We start from the raw sequence: 23,245 nt of genomic DNA on the forward strand, positions 1-23,245 counted from the left end.
ATACAGGGGGTACCGGTACAGAGTCAATGTGGAGGCTATATACAGGGTGTTACGGTACAGAGTCAATGTGGAGGCTATATACAGGGGGTACCGGTACAGAGTCAATGTGGAGGCTATACAGGGGGTACCGGTACAGAGTCAATGTGGAGGCTATATACAAGGGGTACCGGTACAGAGTCAATGTGGAGGCTATATACAGGGGGTACCGGTACAGAGCCAATGTGGAGGCTATATACAGGGTATTACGGTACAGAGTCAATGTGGAGGCTATATACAGGGGGTACCGGTACAGAGTCAATGTGGAGGCTATATACAGGGGGTACCGGTACAGAGTCAATGTGGAGGCTATATACAGGAGGTACCGGTACAGAGTCAATGTGGAGGCTATATACAGGGTATTACGGTACAGAGTCAATGTGGAGGCTATAAACAGGGGGTACCGGTACAGAGTCAATGTGGAGGCTATATACAGAGGGTATTACGGTACAGAGTCAATGTCAATGTGCGAGGGCACCGGTGTCGAGGTAATTGAGGTAATATGTACATATAGGTAGAGTTATCAAAGTGACTACAGTGAGGAGAAAAAGTATTTGATCCCCTGCGGGCGCTGCAGGATTTCAGTCCTTCACGGCGTAGTGTGTTACCAATTGTTTTCTTGGTGACTATGGTCCCAGCTGCCTTGAGATCATTGACAAGATCCTCCCGTGTAGTTCTGGGCTGATTCCTCGCCGTTCTCATGATCATTGCAACTCCACGAGGTGAGATCTTGCATGGAGCCCCAGGCCGAGGGATATTGACAGTTCTTTTGTGTTTCTTCCATTTGTGAATAATCACACAAGCTGCTTGGCGATGGTCTTGTAGCCCATTCCAGCCTTGTGTAGGTCTACAATCTTGTCCCTGACATCCTTGGAGAGCTCTTTGGTCTTGGCCATGGTGGAGAGTTTGGAATCTGATTGATTGATTGCTTCTGTGGACAGGTGTCTTTTATACAGGTAACAAACTGAGATTAGGAGCACTCCCTTTAAGATTGTGCTCCTAATCTCAGTTTGTTACCTGTATAAAAGACACCTGGGAGCCAGAAATCTTTCTGATTGAGAGGGGGTCAAATACTTATTTCCCTCATTAAAATGCAAATCAATTTATAACAATTTTGACATGCGTTTTTCTGGATTTTTTTGTTGTTATTCTGTCTCTCACTGTTCAAATAAACCTATCATTAAAATTATAGACTGATCATTTCTTTGTCAGTGGGAAAACGTACAAAATCAGCAGGGGATCAAATACTTTTTTCCCTCACTGTATGCATAGATAATAACAGAGCAGCAGCAGCGTTCAGAGGGGATGCAGATTCCAGATCTGCACTCCTATAGTACTCACCAACATGTCATCGATGTGGGACAGGAAGGGCTGCTTTGCTTAGCACTGTCATGGGGACTGTACTAATGTTACCAAGGCAACAGAGCCTCATGTAATATAGGTCAACATCAGGATGTAATGTTACTGAGGAGACGCTAGGTGGCAGCCTAACTCAGGAGTTATCACGGTGCAGTAGACCACTGTAGGAGAAACGCTAACTGGCAGCCTAACTCAGGAGTTATCACGGTGCAGTAGACCACTGTAGGAGAAACGCTAACTGGCAGCCTAACTCAGGAGTTATCACGGTGCAGTAGACCACTGTAGGAGAAACGCTAACTGGCAGCCTAACTCAGGAGTTATCACGGTGCAGTAGACCACTGTAGGAGAGAGAGGGTCACAGCAGCAAGATTTGTGACCTGTTGCCACAAGACAAGGGCAACAAATACACCCCATATTTATGTTCATTTATTTTCCCTTTTGTACTTTAACTAACATATACATAATATGACATTTGAAATGTCTTTATTCCTGTGGAACTTTTGTGAGTGTAATGTTTACTGTAAATGTTTTATTGTTTATTTCACTTTTGTTTACTATCTATTTCACTTGCTTTGGCAATGTTAACATATGTTTCCCATGCCAATAAAGACCAATGTTAACATATGCTTCCCATGCCAATAAAGACCAATGTTAACATATGCTTCCCATGCCAATAAAGACCAATGTTAACATATGTTTCCCATGCCAATAAAGACCAATGTTAACATATGCTTCCCATGCCAATAAAGACCAATGTTAACATATGCTTCCCATGCCAATAAAGACCAATGTTAACATATGCTTCCCATGCCAATAAAGACCAATGTTAACATATGCTTCCCATGCCAATAAAGACCAATGTTAACATATGCTTCCCATGCCAATAAAGACCAATGTTAACATATGCTTCCCATGCCAATAAAGACCAATGTTAACATATGCTTCCCATGCCAATAAAGACCAATGTTAACATATGTTTCCCATGCCAATAAAGACCAATGTTAACATATGCTTCCCATGCCAATAAAGACCAATGTTAACATATGTTTCCCATGCCAATAAAGACCAATGTTAACATATGTTTCCCATGCCAATAAAGCACTTACATTTGAATTGTGTGTGTGTGTGTGTGTGTGTGTGTGTGTGTGTGTGTGTGTGTGTGTGTGTGTGTGTGTGTGTGTGTGTGTGTGTGTGTGTGTGTGTGTGTGTGTGTGTGTGTGTGTGTGTGTGTGTGTGTGTGTGTGTGTGTGTGTGTGTGTGTGTGTGTGTGTGTGTGTGTGTGTGTGTGTGTGTGTGTGTGTGTGCCATAAATCATCAACATCAACACTGAGATACACACACACACACACATTAACCTTCAGCTTCAACACTGACAGACTCTCTCTCTTTCTCTCTCGATGTCTTTCTCTCGTCCAGTAAGTACGGTTCATTCAGATAGTATTCAGACCCCTTGACTTTTTCCACATTTTGTTACGTTACAGCCTTATTCTAAAATTGATTAAATATTTGTGTTTAACACAAAATCTACACACAAAACCCCATAATGACAAAGCAAAAACAGGTTTTTAGAAATGTTTGCAAATGTTATAAGAATAAAAAACATAAATACCTTATTTACATAAGTATTCAGACCCTTTGCTCTGATACTTGAAATTTGGTCTCGAAGCCACTCCTGCATTTCTTGTCTGTGTGCTTAGGGTCGTTGTCCTGTTGGAAGGTGAACCTTCGCCCCAGTCTGATGTCCTGAGCACTCTGGAGCAGATTTTCATCAAGGATCTCTGTACTTTGCTCCGTTCAGCTTTCCCTCGATCCTGACTAGTCTCCCAGTTCATGCCGCTGAATAACATCCCCACATCATGATGCTGCCACCACCATGCTTCACCGTAGGTATGGTGCCAGGTTTCCTCCAGACATGACGCTTGGCATTCGGGCCAAGAGTTCAATCTTGGCAGGACCTTATATACACAGGTGTGTGCCTTTCCAAATCATATCCAATCAATTGAATTTACCACAGTTGGACTCCAAGAAACATCTCAAGGATGATCAATGGAAACAGGATGCACCTGAGCTCAATTTCAAGTATCATAGCAAAAGGTCTGAATACTTATGTAAATGTGTTTACAGGTATTTCTTTTTTATTCTTAATATATTTGCAAAAATTTCTAAAAACCTGTTTTCGCTTTGTCATTATAGGGTATTGTGTGTAATTATTATTTTTTTAATCCGTTTTAGAATCAGGCTGTAATGTAACAAAATGTGGGGGAAGGGATCTGAATACTTTCTGAATGCATTGTATATATGCCTCCCTCAATAGAATGAATACATGGACACGTGTTCAAATGTTCGTTTGTTATAAACAAATCAATTTAATCAATTAAAAAAGCTGATCAGCAGTGAGTGTTACAGCAGAGATGATAGAACTCCCCAGTGGCCCTGTGGTCTAAGACCCTGCATCTCAGTGCAAGAGGTCTGAGTGACTGAGAGTCTTTGGGTAGGGCATTTAGGCCAGTCTGAGGAAGATCGGCCCCTCTCCTTGTCTCCAGGTCTTTACCTACCTATATAGTGGTGAAAGACTCCAGGATGTTTTGGAGTCGACGATCGAGGAATCAACTCTTTTGTAGTCAAATCTCCACCACTACCTACCTAGGAAGTTGTGTCTTGTCACTGTGGCCTTTGGCTTGCTGCAAGCACTTCAAATGCATTTATATCTTTTTTTTTAAATAAACACAATATAAATAAAAGCTTTGATTGTTTGTTTGATTGACTGACAGGTAAAATAGTGATCCACAGAATTGAAACAGCTAGTCATTCACACTGTAATCCATACGTCTTAGTTTCACCTATAACCTTATTTGGCACTTTTATATCAAATTTATACATTACATAGGTACATGAAGTAGACTGTTGAGATAAACATTGTGTACAGGCTGTGTAGAATACTGTGGTGGTATTATGTTTGGATAACAGTAGTCATTCAGATTCAACCATAATAATAGTAATCAATATGAAGACAGGACTTGGCCTGTTACTACCAGGCCTTTGGCATCAACTGAGGGGTTGAGACAGAGAAACAGTCATCATGGTTAGAACTGAACAGTGAGGTCATGTCATGGTTATAACTGAACAGTGAGGTCATGTCATGGTTAGAACTGAACAGTGAGGTCATGTCATGGTTAGAACTATGAACAGTGAGGTCATGTCATGGTTAGAACTATGAACAGTGAGGTCATGTCATGGTTAGAACTGAACAGTGAGGTCATGTCATGGTTAGAACTATGAACAGTGAGGTCATGTCATGGTTAGAACTGAACAGTGAGGTCATGTCATGGTTAGAACTGAACAGTGAGGTCATGTCATGGTTAGAACTGAACAGTGAGGTCATGTCATGGTTAGAACTGAACAGTGAGGTCATGTCATGGTTAGAACTGAACAGTGAGGTCATGTCATGGTTAGAACTGAACAGTGAGGTCATGTCATGGTTAGAACTATGAACAGTGAGGTCATGTCATGGTTAGAACTGAACAGTGAGGTCATGTCATGGTTAGAACTGAACAGTGAGGTCATGTCATGGTTAGAACTGAACAGTGAGGTCATGTCATGGTTAGAACTGAACAGTGAGGTCATGTCATGGTTATAACTATGAACAGCGAGGTCATGTCATGGTTAGAACTGAACAGTGAGGTCATGTCATGGTTAGAACTGAACAGTGAGGTCATGTCATGGTTAGAACTGAACAGCGAGGTCATGTCATGGTTATAACTATGAACAGCGAGGTCATGTCATGGTTAGAACTGAACAGGGAGGTCATGTCATGGTTAGAACTGAACAGTGAGGTCATGTCATGGTTAGAACTGAACAGTGAGGTCATGTCATGGTTATAACTATGAACAGTGAGGTCATGTCATGGTTATAACTATGAACAGTGAGGTCATGTCATGGTTATAACTGAACAGTGAGGTCATGTCATGGTTATAACTGAACAGTGAGGTCATGTCATGGTTATAACTATGAACAGTGAGGTCATGTCATGGTTAGAACTGAACAGTGAGGTCATGTCATGGTTAGAACTGAACAGTGAGGTCATATCATGGTTATAATTATGAACAGTGAGGTCATATCATGGTTAGAACTATTAACAGCGAGGTCTTGTCATGGTTATAACTATGAACAGTGAGGTCATATCATGGTTATAATTATGAACAGTGAGGTCATATCATGGTTATAACTATGAACAGTGAGGTCATGTCATGGTTATAACTATGAACAGTGAGGACGTATCATGGTTATAACTATGAACAGTGAGGACATATCATGGTTATAACTATGAACAGTGAGGTCATATCATGGTTATAACTATGAACAGTGAGGTCATGTCATGGTTATAACTATGAACAGTGAGGTCATGTCATGGTTATAACTATGAACAGTGAGGTCATATCATGGTTATAACTATGAACAGAGAGGTCGTATCATGGTTATAACTATGAACAGTGAGGACATATCATGGTTATAACTATGAACAGTGAGGTCATATCATGGTTATAACTATGAACCGAGAGGTCATATCATGGTTATAACTATGAACAGTGAGGTCATATCATGGTTATAACTATGAACAGAGAGGTCATATCATGGTTATAACTATGAACAGTGAGGACATATCATGGTTATAACTATGAACCGAGAGGTCATATCATGGTTATAGCTATGAACCGAGTGGTCATATCATGGTTATAACTATGAACAGAAAGGTCATATCATGGTTATATCAACTACTGACAGAGCAGTAATCATGTTAAAAGCCTGTGTCTCAGCCATGCATGGAGTTTGGTTGACTCTGAGGAGAGAGACTTGGTCAATAGGAATGCACCTTAGATAGTTGTTCGCTGCAATGCAAGTGTGTGAATGACATCTGAGAGGGTAAACAGGTCAAAGCTGTGTGTGTGTGTGTGTGTGTGTGTGTGTGTGTGTATACATTCTGTACCACAGAGGTGTTTGTCCAGCACTCAGTCTCTCAGTAGCATGTTGACAGTGTGTGTGTGTGTGTGTGTGTGTGTGTGTGTGTGTGTGTGTGTGTGTGTGTGTGTGTGTGTGTGTGTGTGTGTGTGTGTGTGTGTGTGTGTGTATACATTCTGTACCACAGAGATGTTTGTCCAGCACTCAGTCTCTCAGTAGCATGTTGACAGTGTGTGTGTTTTCTTATTTGCTAGATGGTTGGGTGTTTCTTCTCCTTTGTCGGTCAGTTAGGCAGCGGTCGAGGTTCTCCTTGGTCGGTCAGTTAGGCAGCGGTCGAGGTTCTCCTTGGTCGGTCAGTTAGGCAGCGGTCGAGGTTCTCCTTGGTCGGTCAGTTAGGCAGCGGTCGAGGTTCTCCTTGGTCGGTCAGTTAGGCAGCGGTCGAGGTTCTCCTTGGTCGGTCAGTTAGGCAGCGGTCGAGGATCTCCTTGGTCGGTCAGTTAGGCAGCGGTCGAGGTTCTCCTTTGTCGGTCAGTTAGGCAGCGGTCGAGGATCTCCTTGGTCGGTCAGTTAGGCAGCGGTCGAGGTTCTCCTTTGTCGGTCAGTTAGGCAGCGGTCGAGGATCTCCTTGGTCGGTCAGTTAGGCAGCGGTCGAGGATCTCCTTGGTCGGTCAGTTAGGCAGCGGTCGAGGTTCTCCTTTGTCGGTCAGTTAGGCAGCGGTCGAGGTTCTCCTTGGTCGGTCAGTTAGGCAGCGGTCGAGGTTCTCCTTGGTCGGTCAGTTAGGCAGCGGTCGGCTAAACGCTATCATGTATTTTTTAATTGAACCTTTATTTAACCAGGTCGTCCCATTGAGTTCAGAAGACTTGTTTTTCCAAAGGAGACCTGGTTCTGTCTTAGTTATTCAACCACGTTCAGACCGCGTTCAGACCGCGTTCAGACCGCGTTCAGACCGCGTTCAGACCGCGTTCAGACCACGTTGGTCTCCTGTTTTGGGGACCATTTAGCGGGACTGGTCTCCACAGCCAGATCAACATCTAGATAATCTGCTGATCCACTGTCCTGAGAAACCTTCTCCTCCTCCTCTCCTCCTTCCTCCTCTCCTTCCTCCTCCTGTTTTCTCGTCTTCCCGCGGTGGCAGAGGCCGGACTTGGCAGGCCCCACCATGGCGAGGAAGATGGCGCCCAGGCCCATTCCCACAGCACAGGAGTAGAAGGCTGAGCCATAGTTCTGGGTCTTGTCCACCAACAGGCCTGGGGAGAAAACACAGGAGGCAACGTCAGAGACGCCTAAAGATCTGCCAAGACCCTCCAAGATCATCCGGTTGGCGCAGCAGCAATCAAAACCTTCTAGATGAGTTCAGGAGAGAGGGAGAGAGGGAGAAAGGGAGAGAGGGAGAGAGGGAGAGAGATGGAGAGGGAGAGATATAGAGAGGGAGAGAGGGGAGAGAGGGAGAGAGGGAGAGAGGGAGAGACGGAGAGAGGGAGAGAGGGATAGACGGAGAGAGGGAGAGAGGGAGAGAGGGAGAGAGGGAGAGAGGGAGAGAGGGAGAGAGGGAGAGATATAGAGAGGGAGAGAGGGAGAGAGGGAGAGATATAGAGAGGGAGAGAGGGAGAGATATAGAGAGGGAGAGGGAGAGACGGAGAGAGGGAGAGACGGAGAGAGGGAGAGACGGAGAGAGGGAGAGACGGAGAGAGGGAGAGAGGGATAGACGGAGAGAGGGAGAGAGGGAGAGAGGGAGAGAGATGGAGAGATATAGAGAGGGAGAGACAGAGAGAGGGAGAGACAGAGAGAGGGAGAGAGGGAGAGAGGGAGAGAGGGAGAGAGGGAGAGAGGGAGAGATATAGAGATGGAGAGATGGAGAGAGGGAGAGATATAGAGAGGGGAGAGAGGGAGAAAGGGAGAGAGGGAGAGAGGGAGAGAGGGAGAGAGGGAGAGAGGAGAGAGGGAGAGAGGGAGAGATATAGAGAGGGGAGAAAGGGAGAGAGGGAGAAGGGGAGAGAGAGGGAGAGAGGGAGAGACGGAGAGAGAGGGAGAGAGGGAGAGATATAGAGAGGGAGAAAGGGAGAGAGGGAGGAGAGAGGGAGAGATATAGAGAGGTGAGAGAGGGAGAGAGGAGAGACGGCAGAGAGTCGGAGAGAGGAGCGAGAGGCGAGAGAGGGAGAGACGCGATGCAGATGGGAGACGGACGGAGAGAGAGAGAGGATTAGGAAGAGAGGGAGCGAGGAAAGAGAGGAGAGAGGGAGAGATATAGAGAGGGAGAAAGGGAGAGAGGGAGAGAGGGAGAGAGGGAGAGAGGGAGAGAGGGAGAGAGAGAGAGAGGGAGAGATGGAGAGGGGAAGAGAGGGAGAGATATTGAGAGGGAGAGACAGAGAGATGGAGAGAAGACTATGATCCAGACAGAGTCAACCATCTAGGGTCTCTTACCCCCCAGCGGTGGTCCGGCCAGCCCAGCAAAGCTCTGGATACACACATAGACCCCCACGGACGAGGGCATCCTCTCTATGCCCACCACGTCGTCCTCTGCCAGCATGGGGATGTGTGTAGAACCCACAGTGCCCATCAGGAAGCCATAGAGACAGCAGCAGGCTGCCAGGCCCCAGAACTCAGTCACCAGGGTGAAGGCAAGCAGCACCAGACACAGCAGAACTACACATCCCAGAAGCACCTGGGTCTTACGCATCCGCACCTTGTTTAAAATGACCCCGATGGACAGGCGCCCGCAGACCTCGGACACCGCCATTACAGAGAGCATGTAGGCCGACTTTTCTGGGTGGACGCCGCGACTCTTACTGAGTTCTATGATGTAAAGTGACGGGGCGAAGAACCCCAGCGTGGCGAAGAGGCCAAACAGAGAGTAGCAGATGAACGCTCCATCTTTTAACACCGAAAAGTCTAGGAGTTTAGGTCTGGAGGGTTGGACAAGGGGACCCGCCTCACCCTGCTCTTTCTCCCCAGCCTCCAGCTGATTCAGTGGGGTTCCAAGGGTTGCCTGTCCCCCCTGGTTCTTCTCCCCCTGGTCCTCCATGAGGGCCCGGGTCTCAGAGGGGTCCTGCGTGGCTGTGGTGACCCGGAGGTCAGCACTGGAGGCAGACAGAGAGGTGACCCCGGAATCCCCTGACTCCTCAGACTCCCCGGAGCTAACGTTGGTCTGAGTGTCCTCATTCTCCAGCTCATAGACCGTCTGTAGCTTAACGGACAGCTTCTCCTTATTGGACACCTCCCCTGACACTTCCTGGTCAGGCCTGATGATGATTGGTCGAAGCAGAGCGCCGCAGCCAATCACGGAGGCCTGCATGAGACCGATGACAATGAGGCAGTGGCGCCAGCCGACGATCTCCTTCAAGGCCATGAAGGCTGCAGAGGAGAAGAGGAGATGTGTGCTTTTAAATGACTGGTGGACACATTTAAAAGTCCTGTTTTTTAACGCTCCTCCACAATGCTTCAGGTATTATTTATAGAACAGTATCACTCACACAAAAAAATAAGTGTTTTAAATTAAAAATAAAACTATATCTGCCTTTGAGATTCATTAGTCTGTGTCTGAAATGGCACCCTATTCCCTATATAGCACCCTACACCCTATGGGCCCTAGTCAAAAGTAGTGCACTATATAGGGAATAGGGTGTCATTGGGCCCTGGTCAAAAGTAGTGCACTATATAGGGAATAGGGTGCCATTTCGAACACACATGAAACCGCAACGTACCTGGTGCGAAGGCAAACATGGCAAAGGACTCCCCTGAGGAGGCCAAGGCGGTGACCAGGGACCTCCTTCTGTTGAAGTACTGAGACAGGATGGTGACGGTGGGCAGGAAGGTCAGGCAGTACCCCAGACCTGGACACATTAGACAATGACAACACATGTTATTGTTCACGCAATCTGGAAATCACATGATTAACATAAAACCAAACAACATGAAAACACGATTACAGGAGTACCTTGTCATCAAGATCATGTCAAATAACGTTTACAAAGTGAATACAGTCACTGTGCAAAATGCTGTTGACGGTTTCACGTTTCAGTCCATGTCTTAGATATATACACATCATTGGTCCAGCACAGGACACACAGAGGGGTGTGACAGCCACTGGCACTGCAGCAAGGTCAGGGGTCAGAGGTCAGAGGTCAGGGCTGACAGGTCACTCTGATGTCAGAGGTCAGGGTTGATAGGTCACTCAGGCTTGTTGTCGTGGTGACTGCTGAAAGAGGACGCAGTTAAAAACAAAAAGAAGAAGAGAGAAGACAGAGGTTGTTAAGTTAGCTGCTGTCTGTTTTAAAGGAAGGTGAAGAGTTATTTAGTGGGACAGCTAGCAGTGCTTCGTTCTGTAAAAGAAAAGTTATTTAGATCGGATCTGAAAGGAAATATTGGTTTATTTTGGACAATTTTGGGAATTGTGATTTTTCTGTTGTGCAAATCTGTCCTACAGACTCAAGATGGGGGAGTTTAGGCCACATTGATACCACACGTTTCATTCATATCTTTCGATCTGAATTGAATCCAGCTTTGACAGTGGGGTTGGGAGTTTTTACCCCACAAACACAGGCCAGGTCTGGAAGAGACAGACATCAATCAGTCAGCCTCATGCACTGCTAGGAGTCCCTTGTTTCATTCAGATCTTTTTCAGCTGGAATTCTAAGCATGAATGTAACAGCTAAACATAGATCATTATTCTCCTAACATGTTCAAGGTGTTTCTAATGAATTTCACATATGTATCACAAGATAGACCATTGCAGGAAGCATGAAGTAGTGGTGTGTGTGTGTGTGAGTGTGTGTGTGTGTATAAAGTAGTTAGATCGTTACCTGAGACGATGCCGATGGTGACGTACATCTCGTTGATGGAGGAGACGAAAGCAGAGCTGATGGTACCCAGACTGATCAGAAAACCCCCCAACATCACTACGGGACGGTACCCGAACCGGTTACTGAGCACCGTGGACAGAGGGGCTGGAGGGAGAGAGAGAGAGAGGGAAGAGGAGAGAGGGGGAAGAGGAGAGAGAGGGGGAAGAGGAGAGAGAGGGAGAAGAGGAGAGAGAGGGAGAGGAGAGAGGGGGAGAGGAGAGAGGGGGAGAGGAGAGAGAGGGAGAAGAGGAGAGAGAGGGAGAGGAGAGAGGGGAAGAGGAGAGAGGGGGAGAGGAGAGAGGGGAAGAGGAGAGAGGGGGAGAGGAGAGAGGGAGAAGAGGAGAGAGAGGGGGGAGAGGAGAGAGAGGGGGAGAGGAGAGAGAGGGAGAAGAGGAGAGAGAGGGAGAAGAGGAGAGAGAAGAGGAGAGAGAGGGAGAGGAGAGAGGAGAGAGGGGGAGAGAGGAGAGAGGGGAGAGGAGAGAGGGGAAGAGGAGAGAGGGGAAGAGGAGAGAGGGGGAGAGGAGAGAGGGGAAAGAGGAGAGAGGGGGAGAGGAGAGAGGGGGGAGAGGAGAGAGGGGAAAGAGGAGAGAGGGGGAGAGCGGGGGAAGAGGAGAGAGAGGGAGAGCGGGGGAAGAGGAGAGAGAGGGAGAGCGGGGGAAGAGGAGAGAGGGGGAGAGAGGAGAGAGGGGGAGAGAGGAGAGAGGGGGAGAAAGGAGAGAGGGAGGCAGGGGGAAGAGGAGAGAGGGGGAGAAAGGGAGAGAGGGGGAAGAGGAGAGAGAGGGAGGGGGGAAGAGGAGAGAGGGGGAGAGGAGAGAGAGGGAAGAGGAGAGAGAGGGAGAAAGGGAGAGAGGGGGGAGAGGAGAGAGGGGGAGAGAGGAGAGAGGGGGAGAAAGGAGAGAGGGGGAGAAAGGAGAGAGGGGGAGAGGAGAGAGGGGGAGAGGAGAGAGGGGAAAGAGGAGAGAGGGGAAAGAGGAGAGAGGGGGGAGAGGAGAGAGGGGGAGAGGAGAGAGGGGAAAGAGGAGAGAGGGGGAGAGGAGAGAGGGGGAAGAGGAGAGAGGGGGAGAGGAGAGAGGGAGAAAGGAGAGAGGGGGAAGAGGAGAGAGAGGGAGAGCGGGGGAAGAGGAGAGAGAGGGAGAGCGGGGGAAGAGGAGAGAGAGGGAGAGCGGGGGAAGAGGAGAGAGGGGGAGAGAGGAGAGAGGGGGAGAGAGGAGAGAGGGGGAGAGAGGAGAGAGGGGAGAAAGGAGAGAGGGAGGCAGGGGGAAGAGGAGAGAGGGGGAGAAAGGGAGAGAGGGGGAAGAGGAGAGAGAGGGAGGGGGGAAGAGGAGAGAGGGGGAGAGGAGAGAGAGGGAAGAGGAGAGAGAGGGAGAAAGGGAGAGAGGGGGGAGAGGAGAGAGGGGGAGAGAGGAGAGAGGGGGAGAAAGGAGAGAGGGAGGCAGGGGGAAGAGGAGAGAGGGGGAGAAAGGGAGAGAGGGGGAGAAAGGGAGAGAGGGGGAAGAGGAGAGAGAGGGGGAGAAAGGGAGAGAGGGGGAGAAAGGGAGAGAGGGGGAAGAGGAGAGAGAGGGGGAGAAAGGGAGAGAGGGGTTAGAGAGGACTGTTAGTTTTACTACAGACATGTTTTTCATTTACCTTATACACTATTTAATGAAGTAGTTGATTGACACAGTTCAGTGAGTAGGACAGATTCTGTGTCTAAATACTGTTCACACAACTTTACTGGCCCATATTCATAAAGCCTCTTATACGAGCGCTGATCTAGGATCAGGACCCCTGTCCATAAAAATCTGATCCATTATGATCTAAAAGACAAAACTATTCCCAGATTAGCACTGCTACTCTGATCCTAGACCTGTGAAGATGATAATTAAGAGGCCCTTTCTGAACCACCTGTGAAGGTGAGGATGAGGATGATTAAGAGGCTCTCTCTGAACCACCTGTGAAGGTGATGATGAGGATAATTAAGAGGCTCTCTCTGAACCACCTGTGAAGGTGATGATGATTAAGAGGCTCTCTCTGAACCACCTGTGAAGGTGAGGATGATTAAGAGGCTCTCTCTGAACCACCTGTGAAGGTGAGGATGACTAAGAGGCTCTCTCTGAACCACCTGTGAAGGTGAGGATGATTAAGAGGCTCTCTCTGCACCACCTGTGAAGGTGAGGATGATTGAGGCTCTTTCTGAACCACCTGTGAAGGTGAGGATGATTAAGAGGCTCTCTCTGAACCACCTGTGAAGGTGAGGATGATTAAGAAGCTCTCTCTGAACCACCTGTGAAGGTGAGGATGATTAAGAGGCTCTCTCTGAACCACCTGTGAAGGTGAGGATAATTAAGAGGCTCTCTCTGAAACACCTGTGAAGGTAAGGATGACTAAGAGGCTCTCTCTGAACCACCTGTGAAGGTGAGGATGATTAAGAGGCTCTCTCTGAACCACCTGTGAAGGTGAGGATAATTAAGTGGCTCTCTCTGAAACACCTGTGAAGGTGAGGATGACTAAGAGGCTCTCTCTGAACCACCTGTGAAGGTGAGGATGATTAAGAAGCTCTCTCTGAACCACCTGTGAAGGTGAGGATGATTAAGAGGCTCTCTCTGAACCACCTGTGAAGGTGAGGATAATTAAGAGGCTCTCTCTGAAACACCTGTGAAGGTGAGGATGACTAAGAGGCTCTCTATGAACCACCTGTGAAGGTGAGGATGATTAAGAAGCTCTCTCTGAACCACCTGTGAAGGTGAGGATGATTAAGAGGCTCTCTCTGAAACACCTGTGAAGGTGAGGATGACTAAGAGGCTCTCTATGAACCACCTGTGAAGGTGAGGATGATTAAGAAGCTCTCTCTGAACCACCTGTGAAGGTGAGGATGATTAAGAGGCTCTCTCTGAACCACCTGTGAAGGTGAGGATGATTAAGAGGGTCTCTCTGAACCACCTGTGAAGCTGAGGATGATTAAGAGGCTCTCTCTGAACCACCTGTGAAGGTGAGGATGATTAAGAGGCTCTCTGACCCACCTGTGAAGCTGAAGATGCTCTCTCTGACCCACCTGTGAAGATGAAGATGCTCTCTCTGACCCACCTGTGAATGTGAGGATGAAGACGCAGATTGCGATGACCCAGGATACTCTGCTGTTGCTCTCCCCAAACTCTGTCATGAGGTCCTCGAGGAACACCCCCAGAGACTTGATGGTCCCGTAAGTAAACACCTCAACGAAGAAGAAGGCCACGGCCACCGCCCAGCCCCAGCCTCCGTCTGGCACCGCCTCGTACACACATGGACCCCCGCACCCCCGCACCGCTGACTTTAACCCCCGCATGGCTGGGTCTGAGCACCTGGGAGAGAGGGACAGAGTGTCAATCAGGGAACTTTTAACGTTTTTCAAGAACTTTTAAAGTTTCTTCAAGTGTAGTCAAGCGCTATGATGAAACTGGCTCTCATGAGGACCGCCACAGGAAAGGAAGACCCAGAGTTACCTCTGCTGCAGAGGATAAGTTCATTAGAGTTACCAGCCTCAGAAATCGGCAATTAACTTCACCTCAGAAAACAGACACATCTCAACATCAACTGTTCAGAGGAGACTGCGTGAATCAGTCCTTCATGGTCGAATTGCTGCAAAGAAACCACTACTAAAGGACACCAATAAGAAGAAGAGACTTTCTTGGGCCAATAAACACAAGCAATGGACATTAGACTGGTGGAATCTGTCCTTTGGTCTGATGAGTCCAAATGTTTGATTTTTGGTTCCAACCGCCTCGTCTTTGTGAGACGCAGAGCAAGTGAACGGATGATCTCTGCATGTGTGGTTCCCACCGTGAAGCATGGAGGAGGAGGTGTGATGGTGTGAGGGTGCTGGTGACACGGTCTGTGATTTAATTAGAATTCAAGGCACACTTAACCAGCATGGCTACCACAGCATTCTGCAGCGATACGCCATCCCATCTGGTTTGCACTTAACAGGATTATCATTTGTTTTTCAACAGGACAATGACCCAACACATCTCCAGGCTGTGTAAGGGCTATTTGACCAAAAAGGAGAGTGATGGAGTGCTGCATCAGATGACCTGGCCTCCACAATCACCCGACCTCAACCCAATTGAGATGGTTTGGGATGAGTTGGACCGCAGAGTGAAAGAAAAGCTGCCAACAAGTGCTCAGCATATGTGGGAACTCCTTCAAGACTGTTGGAAAAGCCTTCAAGGTAACTACTTCATGAAGCTGGTTAAGAGAATGCAAAGAGTGTGCAACGCTGTCATCAAGGCAAAGGGTGGCTACTTTGAAGAATCTAAATCTATGATGATTTAACACTTTTTTGGTTACTACATGATTCCATATGTGTTATTTCATAGATTTTATGTCTTCACTATTATTCTACAATGTAGAAAATAGTGTGTGTGTGTATATTGAGTGTAAAAAACATTAAGAACACCTGCTCTTTCCATGACATAGACTGACCAGGTGAATCCAGGTGAAAGATTTGATCCCTTATTGATGTCACCTGTTAAATCCACTTCAATCAGTGTAGATGAAGGGGAGGAGACAGGTTAAACTCAATATTAGGAAGGTGTTCTTAATGTTTTGTAGACTCAGCGTATGTATGTATGTATGTATGTATGTATGTATGTATGTATGTATGTATGTATGTATGTATGTATGTATGTATGTATGTATGTATGTATGTATGCACTTAGAGGGAAAGGGAGAGAGGGGTAGAGAGAGAGAGAGAGAGAGACACTGGCATGCAGGGCAAATACAGGTGTACACACACACACACACACACACAATAACCCTAGCCTCCAGACCTGGCACGTATAAAGGAACACAGCCAGAAGAAAGACACACGAGCATATAGTGGGCTGGTGAGACTTAGGGTGTTCTCATACATCTTTTGTTTGTTTAAGTTAGAAATCTATAGAGAGAACTCTGATTCAATCTCTCTCTGTTCTTATATATATATATATATATATATATATATATATATATATATAGATAGATAGATAGATAGATAGATAGATAGATAGATAGATAGATAGATAGATAGATAGATAGATAGATAGATAGATAGATAGATAGATAGATAGATAGATAGGACAATATATTTTCTGCGTGTTTTCTATCTGGTTTAAGTCGTTTAAGTTGACACAAACTTTTTTTTCATCCCGAAAATTACCATTTGGATGGCCCACCTAAGACTTTTCTATACAGAAAAAACCCTGTAATTAGCTCCAATTCGTGTAATTTCCTCCATATTAAAGGGATAGTTCGAGATTTTGACAATGAAGCCCTTTAACTACCTCCCCAGAGTCAGATGAACAGTAACAGCTAGCACTCTAAATGTTCCTGTAGTCTTCCAGGATTGTGCTAACGCTAGTTAGCATTGGCTCAGTTAGCATTGGCTCATACAACCACCTATAACTTCCTTCATACTGGACGCAAAGACATACAAATGGTATCCACTATGGTATTCTGTTGCAGCTAGCGATATTCATAAAGTAATTATTTTTCACACAAAAAAATCCCCAAAAATATTTATTAAAAAAAAACAACCGGAAGCCCTGCAGTACCTCCGCAGACCCATAGGGGGTCACGGACCCCAGTTTGAAAACCCCTAGGCTACTACTGGTAAGTCATCACTAAGCAACGCCCTGGCCTCGGAGCTACACTAAGCAGTGAGCATCACAGCTTGCTTGGCAGCTGAGTGAGTTGTTCACATAGGGTGAGTGAGTTGTTCACATAGGGTGAGTGAGTTGTTCACATAGGGTGAGTGAGTTGTTCACATAGGGTGAGTGAGTTGTTCACATAGGGTGAGTGAGTTGTTCACATAGGGTGAGTTGTTCACATAGGGTGAGTGAGTTGTTCACATAGGGTGAGTGAGTTGTTCACATAGGGTGAGTGAGTTGTTCACATAGGGTGAGTGAGTTGTTCACATAGGGTGAGTGAGTTGTTCACATAGGGTGAGTGAGTTGTTCACACAGGGTGAGTGAGTTGTTCACATAGGGTAAGTGAGTTGTTCACATAGGGTGAGTGAGTTGTTCACATAGGGTGAGTTGTTCACATAGGGTGAGTGAGTTGTTCACATAGGGTGAGTGAGTTGTTCACATAGGGTGAGTGAGTTGTTCACATAGGGTGAGTTGTTCACATAGGGTGAGTGAGTTGTTCACATAGAGTTCACGTTGAAATATAAAATACTTACCAACAGAGCGACGATCAGTCTAATCGGAAGAGTGATCGACACAAAATAGTCGACTGTCGAATATAATGAACAGGTTTTAATGGCAAAATGAGCAGCTAGTTTATCGGTATGTTATTTCTATGTTCTCCCTATAACGTTAGTCTACCAGATCTGTCTCTTCCGCTTCCGACCAGACGAATAGATGTTCAGGACTAAAGCAACATCTTTTTAAGCCTGATGTAAAAATGTCCTCTTGTCCGATCCACAAGGAGAATCATAGATGATTATGTTTCCCTGGTTACTGTATCTGTCCTCTCTTTCTTCAAGGCCTAAAACACATCTGTGTCTTCTGTTAAGTAAATCAACCGTTTCCTTATTTCCTTACCGGTCTGTCAGCTCTTTATAGCCTACCGGCTCGAGCCGGTCTTCAAGCGGGGGCGCGCAAATACTGCTGTAGCCTTTTTCTCAAGAGCGCGCAGCCCTGCGTTATGCTTCCATGACACTGAGCGTCATCACACTTCAATACCATTAGATCTGTGAAGTAGTCTGTAGGTCCTACGCCTACGTGGACAAAAGTAGCCTACTGGATGTATATTATAATACTAGTATCTATTTCACTTGCTTTGGCAATGTCAACATATGTTTCCAATGTCAATAAAACCCCTTAAATTGAAATTGAAGACAAATAAATTGTATCCATATCTCTCTTATTATTGTATGAATAAAAAAACAGAGTAACACGCATACATTCCCTTTACATTTTAGGCAAATGAATGAATAGCGGTTGTATGTATTTTTACTGGTAGTCTATGCCTGTTTTGGTAGCGCCTTCACTCCAGTGACGTAGCCTACTCTGGGGTTTTTGTCGAGAGCGCGCTCTTCGGAGGACTGATGAAATAGCCTTTCCAGGAGCGCACATGTGGCCAGAGACCCCCTGTCTGGGTGGAACAGGTTTATTCCAGTTCTGAGCCAACAACACTCACTTATACAACATTTAACATCGCAATAACAACCTTATCTAACCGGTGTTTTGCTAACAGAAATCGATATGAAATAGCTAGGGATGAGGGTAATTCTCCAACAAGACACGTGTATAGATGTTCCGTCCTGTGTGAATGTAGGTAGTGGGTCTTCATAGGCCCCACCCCAGTATTATAGGTTAGAGACCCCATTCTTAGCTTGTCACTAGTCACCACAGCCATTTTTGGTCTTCATTTAGGATTAGGTTGGGCATAACGTTAGCTGTGTGGTTAATGTTTGGGTTAAGATTAGGGTTAGGTTTTTAAGAAGATACATTGTAGGAATAGGCGGGGTTTATGACTCTGTGGTTGTGGTAACTAGTGACGACCTTTGTCTTGTCCTCAGATGACGTTGCAGTGAGCCACAACCAGGATAGATTATAGACTATCGCTAAAAGTCCACTGTGTAGTCTATAGCCTAGTTCTCTAGGCTAGGTTCATTCCAAACATACTGTATTTAATGTGGGAATCCTCAAATTCCGATGTACTGTAAAATAGACTAGTGATTGTGTGATTTGAGTCAGTATTAGCAATGGCATCATATACCAGGGAGGACATGGACATTCTGTGTCTATGTCCTCTTTTGTTGACCCAGTCTTGTTAAATGTTTATAGAATGTATACGTTTTAAAATACATCCTCAGGAAAAATGTGACAGTGATCAATGCACTTGTCTCCGCTGACCTAACCATTACCTCCCTCGCCCTACAAGTAGTCAGGGGAAAAGACGTTGCACCAGCAACACCGCTGATATTGCGATGAACAACATGCAAGACTTCACAATCACACGGTTACACACAGCAAACTGCACGGGTTGGCTTCATCCCCCATAGCGTGGTGGCTATGCGACCCAAACAGCGGAGAAGGGTTGGCTTCATCCCCCATAGCGTGGTGGCTATGCGACCCAAACAGCTGAGAAGGGTTGGCTTCATCCCCCATAGCGTGGTGGCTATGCGACCCAAACAGCGGAGAAGGGTTGGCTTCATCCCCCATAGCGTGGTGGCTATGCGACCCAAACAGCGGAGAAGGGTTGGCTTCATCCCCCATAGCGTGGTGGCTATGCGACCCAAACAGCGGAGAAGGGTTGGCTTCATCCCCCATAGCGTGGTGGCTATGCGACCCAAACAGCTGAGAAGGGTTGGCTTCATCCCCCATAGCGTGGTGGCTATGCGACCCAAACAGCGGAGAAGGGTTGGCTTCATCCCCCATAGCGTGGTGGCTATGCGACCCAAACAGCTGAGAAGGGTTGGCTTCATCCCCCATAGCGTGGTGGCTATGCGACCCAAACAGCGGAGAAGGGTTGGCTTCATCCCCCATAGCGTGGTGGCTATGCGACCCAAACAGCTGAGAAGGGTTGGCTTCATCCCCCATAGCGTGGTGGCTATGCGACCCAAACAGCGGAGAAGTTAACCCTCGCGCTTCAACGCTCTTAGTTGTTGCGGAAATTCAACCACTATGCTTTCACTTTGTACATCTACAATAGAAATACTCTAAACACAATGATTGGGTAATGAAACCATGAAAAATAGTGCATCTAACCTAAGGTCTGGTACCCGATCTACAAAGAATCTCAACGTCCTAGGAATCTCGTTAAACCTGTTTTACGACAACAACAACAAACTCCCAGCTCATAGTAGGTTTAATTAAGGATGACGTTAAGACACTGCCTCGACGAACTCGGAGACAAAATCAATTTATAAAAGTTGATCTCCGCTGGTAATCACGACAGTTTGAGGTACCGCAAAGGAAAGATAGTGAAGACGCTCGTTGACATTGTTGCAAATGATGGGGAATAACCGATGGTAATGAGGCATCGCCAGCTGTTAACTACAGCGCGCTTCAGACAAGGACAGTGAATGTACATCAAATGTTGTAATGGTAAAACTGTGATATCATTTTCGCCTGACAAGATCGCTTTGCCTACTCTTATTTATTGCCTAATATGTTGGGATGCATAACCTTTTTTTTAAAAATTTTTAACAATTCTGATTGTTTTTTGATTATACCGTTATGTCAACACACTCGTCTCTCACCTGTTTAACAACTCTAAATCGCTTTTGATACAGTAGGGATCAATTAAGTCACTTACCGATAATGTTGCATACAACGTTTGAAAGGCCTATAATTTAAATCGAACACAATCAAATGGTACATAAGATGTCTTCAATTTAGACATATTTTTTTTTAACAACGTGATGTTGCGCTCCAAAGGGATACATTGAAATAACATGATGTAGGTCATTAAATAAACGAAATAAAAACGTGTTTCTTTATTAGCCTCGTGGTTGTGAGTATATATTTAGGCATGTCGTGTGAAATAGGCCTCATGTGAAATAATTGTCAAAAGCGCAAAAGATAAAGCCTAGGTAGGTCTTGATGATTTATGGATTGATCATATTTGTCACGACTTCCGCCGAAGTCGGCTCCTCTCCTTGTTCGGGCGGCGGCCGACGTCCCCGGCTTTCTAACCATCGCCGCTCCATTATTCAATTCTCCATTGGTTTTGTCTTGTTCCATTCACACCTGGTTTGCATTCCCCAATCACACTAATTGTATTTATTCCTCTGTTCCCCCCTCATGTCTTTGTGTGAAATGATTTGTGTTTTACGCACTGGGCTAAGCGTTTGTTATTTTCCGTGTGTTTTCACGGAGCTTATTGCTGTACATTTATGTTGCGTGACATGTGCGCGCTATACACTTTGCCTTGTTGGCTGGAGGAGGTTTTGGACGCAGCTGCGTCCTTCTGTATATCTCTCCTGCCGTAATAAAGTGTGTGCCTGTTCACAATTCTCTGCTCTCCTGCACCTGACTTCACCACCAGTACGCACACGCCTGACAATATTACAACAGAAATATCAAAACAGTGTTTTTAACCACTCCAAAGCAATTGCAATGGGGCGCAGGGACCACTGACTCGCTGCATTGTTTTCTATTATCCAGATACCTGCTGGTTCCTCTTAACTGGTTAGGACAGCTCATGTTTCTATTATCCAGATACCTGCTGGTACCTCTTAACTGGTTAGGACAGCTCATGTTTCTATTATCCAGATACCTGCTGGTTCCTCTTAACTGGTTAGGACAGCTCATGAGGTTATTATCCAGATACCTGCTGGTACCTCTTAACTGGTTAGGACAGCTCATGTTTCTATTATCCAGATACCTGCTGGTAACTCTTAACTGGTTAGGACAGCTCATGTTTCTATTATCCAGATACCTGCTGGTTCCTCTTAACTGGTTAGGACAGCTCATGTTTCTATTATCCAGATACCTGCTGGTAACTCTTAACTGGTTAGGACAGCTCATGAGGTTATTATCCAGATACCTGCTGGTACCTCTTAACTGGTTAGGACAGCTCATGAGGTTATTATCCAGATACCTGCTGGTACCTCTTAACTGGTTAGGACAGCTCATGTTTCTATTATCCAGATACCTGCTGGTTCCTCTTAACTGGTTAGGACAGCTCATGAGGTTATTATCCAGGTACCTGCTGGTACCTCTTAACTGGTTAGGACAGCTCATGAGGTTATTATCCAGATACCTGCTGGTACCTCTTAACTGGTTAGGACAGCTCATGGGGCTATTATCCAGATACCTGCTGGTTCCTCTTAACTGGTTAGGACAGCTCATGAGGTTATTATCCAGATACCTGCTGGTACCTCTTAACTAGTTAGGACAGCTCATGAGGTTATTATCCAGATACCTGCTGGTAACTCTTAACTGGTTAGGACAGCTCATGAGGCTATTATCCAGATACCTGCTGGTAACTCTTAACTGGTTAGGACAGCTCATGAGGTTATTATCCAGATACCTGCTGGTACCTCTTAACTGGTTAGGACAGCTCATGAGGCTATTATCCAGATACCTGCTGGTTCCTCTTAACTGGTTAGGACAGCTCATGGGGCTATTATCCAGATACCTGCTGGTACCTCTTAACTGGTTAGGACAGCTCATGAGGTTATTATCCAGATACCTGCTGGTACCTCTTAACTGGTTAGGACAGCTCATGAGGTTATTATCCAGATACCTGCTGGTACCTCTTAACTGGTTAGGACAGCTCATGTTTCTATTATCCAGATACCTGCTGGTAACTCTTAACTGGTTAGGACAGCTCATGTTTCTATTATCCAGATACCTGCTGGTACCTCTTAACTGGTTAGGACAGCTCATGAGGTTATTATCCAGATACCTGCTGGTACCTCTTAACTGGTTAGGACAGCTCATGAGGTTATTATCCAGATACCTGCTGGTTCCTCTTAACTGGTTAGGACAGCTCATGGGGTTATTATCCAGATACCTGCTGGTACCTCTTAACTGGTTAGGACAGCTCATGTTTCTATTATCCAGATACCTGCTGGTACCTCTTAACTGGTTAGGACAGCTCATGAGGTTATTATCCAGATACCTGCTGGTACCTCTTAACTGGTTAGGACAGCTCATGGGGTTATTATCCAGATACCTGCTGGTACCTCTTAACTGGTTAGGACAGCTCATGAGGTTATTATCCAGATACCTGCTGGTACCTCTTAACTGGTTAGGACAGCTCATGGGGCTATTATCCAGATACCTGCTGGTACCTCTTAACTGGTTAGGACAGCTCATGAGGTTATTATCCAGATACCTGCTGGTACCTCTTAACTGGTTAGGACAGCTCATGTTTCTATTATCCAGATACCTGCTGGTACCTCTTAACTGGTTAGGACAGCTCATGAGGTTATTATCCAGATACCTGCTGGTACCTCTTAACTGGTTAGGACAGCTCATGAGGTTATTATCCAGATACCTGCTGGTACCTCTTAACTAGTTAGGACAGCTCATGAGGTTATTATCCAGATACCTGCTGGTACCTCTTAACTGGTTAGGACAGCTCATGAGGCTATTATCCA

At 46.0% G+C, this 23,245-nt stretch overlaps 1 protein-coding gene across 4 annotated transcripts in view; it reads right to left on the bottom strand.

Moving 5' to 3' along the window:
* Nucleotides 1-6,597: 6,597 nt before the first annotated feature.
* Nucleotides 6,598-23,245, bottom strand: part of LOC115208573 (monocarboxylate transporter 7) — a 29,192-nt gene continuing 12,544 nt past the window's right edge. The window contains exons 2-7 of one of the 4 annotated variants that reach the window (XM_029776747.1): nt 14,254-14,507; nt 11,152-11,295; nt 10,054-10,182; nt 8,774-9,703; nt 7,278-7,599; nt 6,598-7,231 (exon numbers count right to left, since the gene is read on the bottom strand). In XM_029776747.1, coding sequence (XP_029632607.1) covers nt 7,316-7,599; nt 8,774-9,703; nt 10,054-10,182; nt 11,152-11,295; nt 14,254-14,507 — 1,741 coding nt within the window. In that variant the 3' untranslated portion in view covers nt 6,598-7,231; nt 7,278-7,315. Of the gene's footprint in view, nt 7,600-8,773; nt 9,704-10,053; nt 10,183-11,151; nt 11,296-14,253; nt 14,508-17,365; nt 17,790-23,245 lie in introns of those variants that run through there. The other 3 variants (XM_029776757.1, XM_029776765.1, XM_029776738.1) reach the window with 3 other exon arrangements.

Source organism: Salmo trutta, chromosome 1 (genome assembly GCF_901001165.1).
Source record: "Salmo trutta chromosome 1, fSalTru1.1, whole genome shotgun sequence".
Lineage (NCBI taxonomy): Eukaryota > Metazoa > Chordata > Actinopteri > Salmoniformes > Salmonidae > Salmo > Salmo trutta.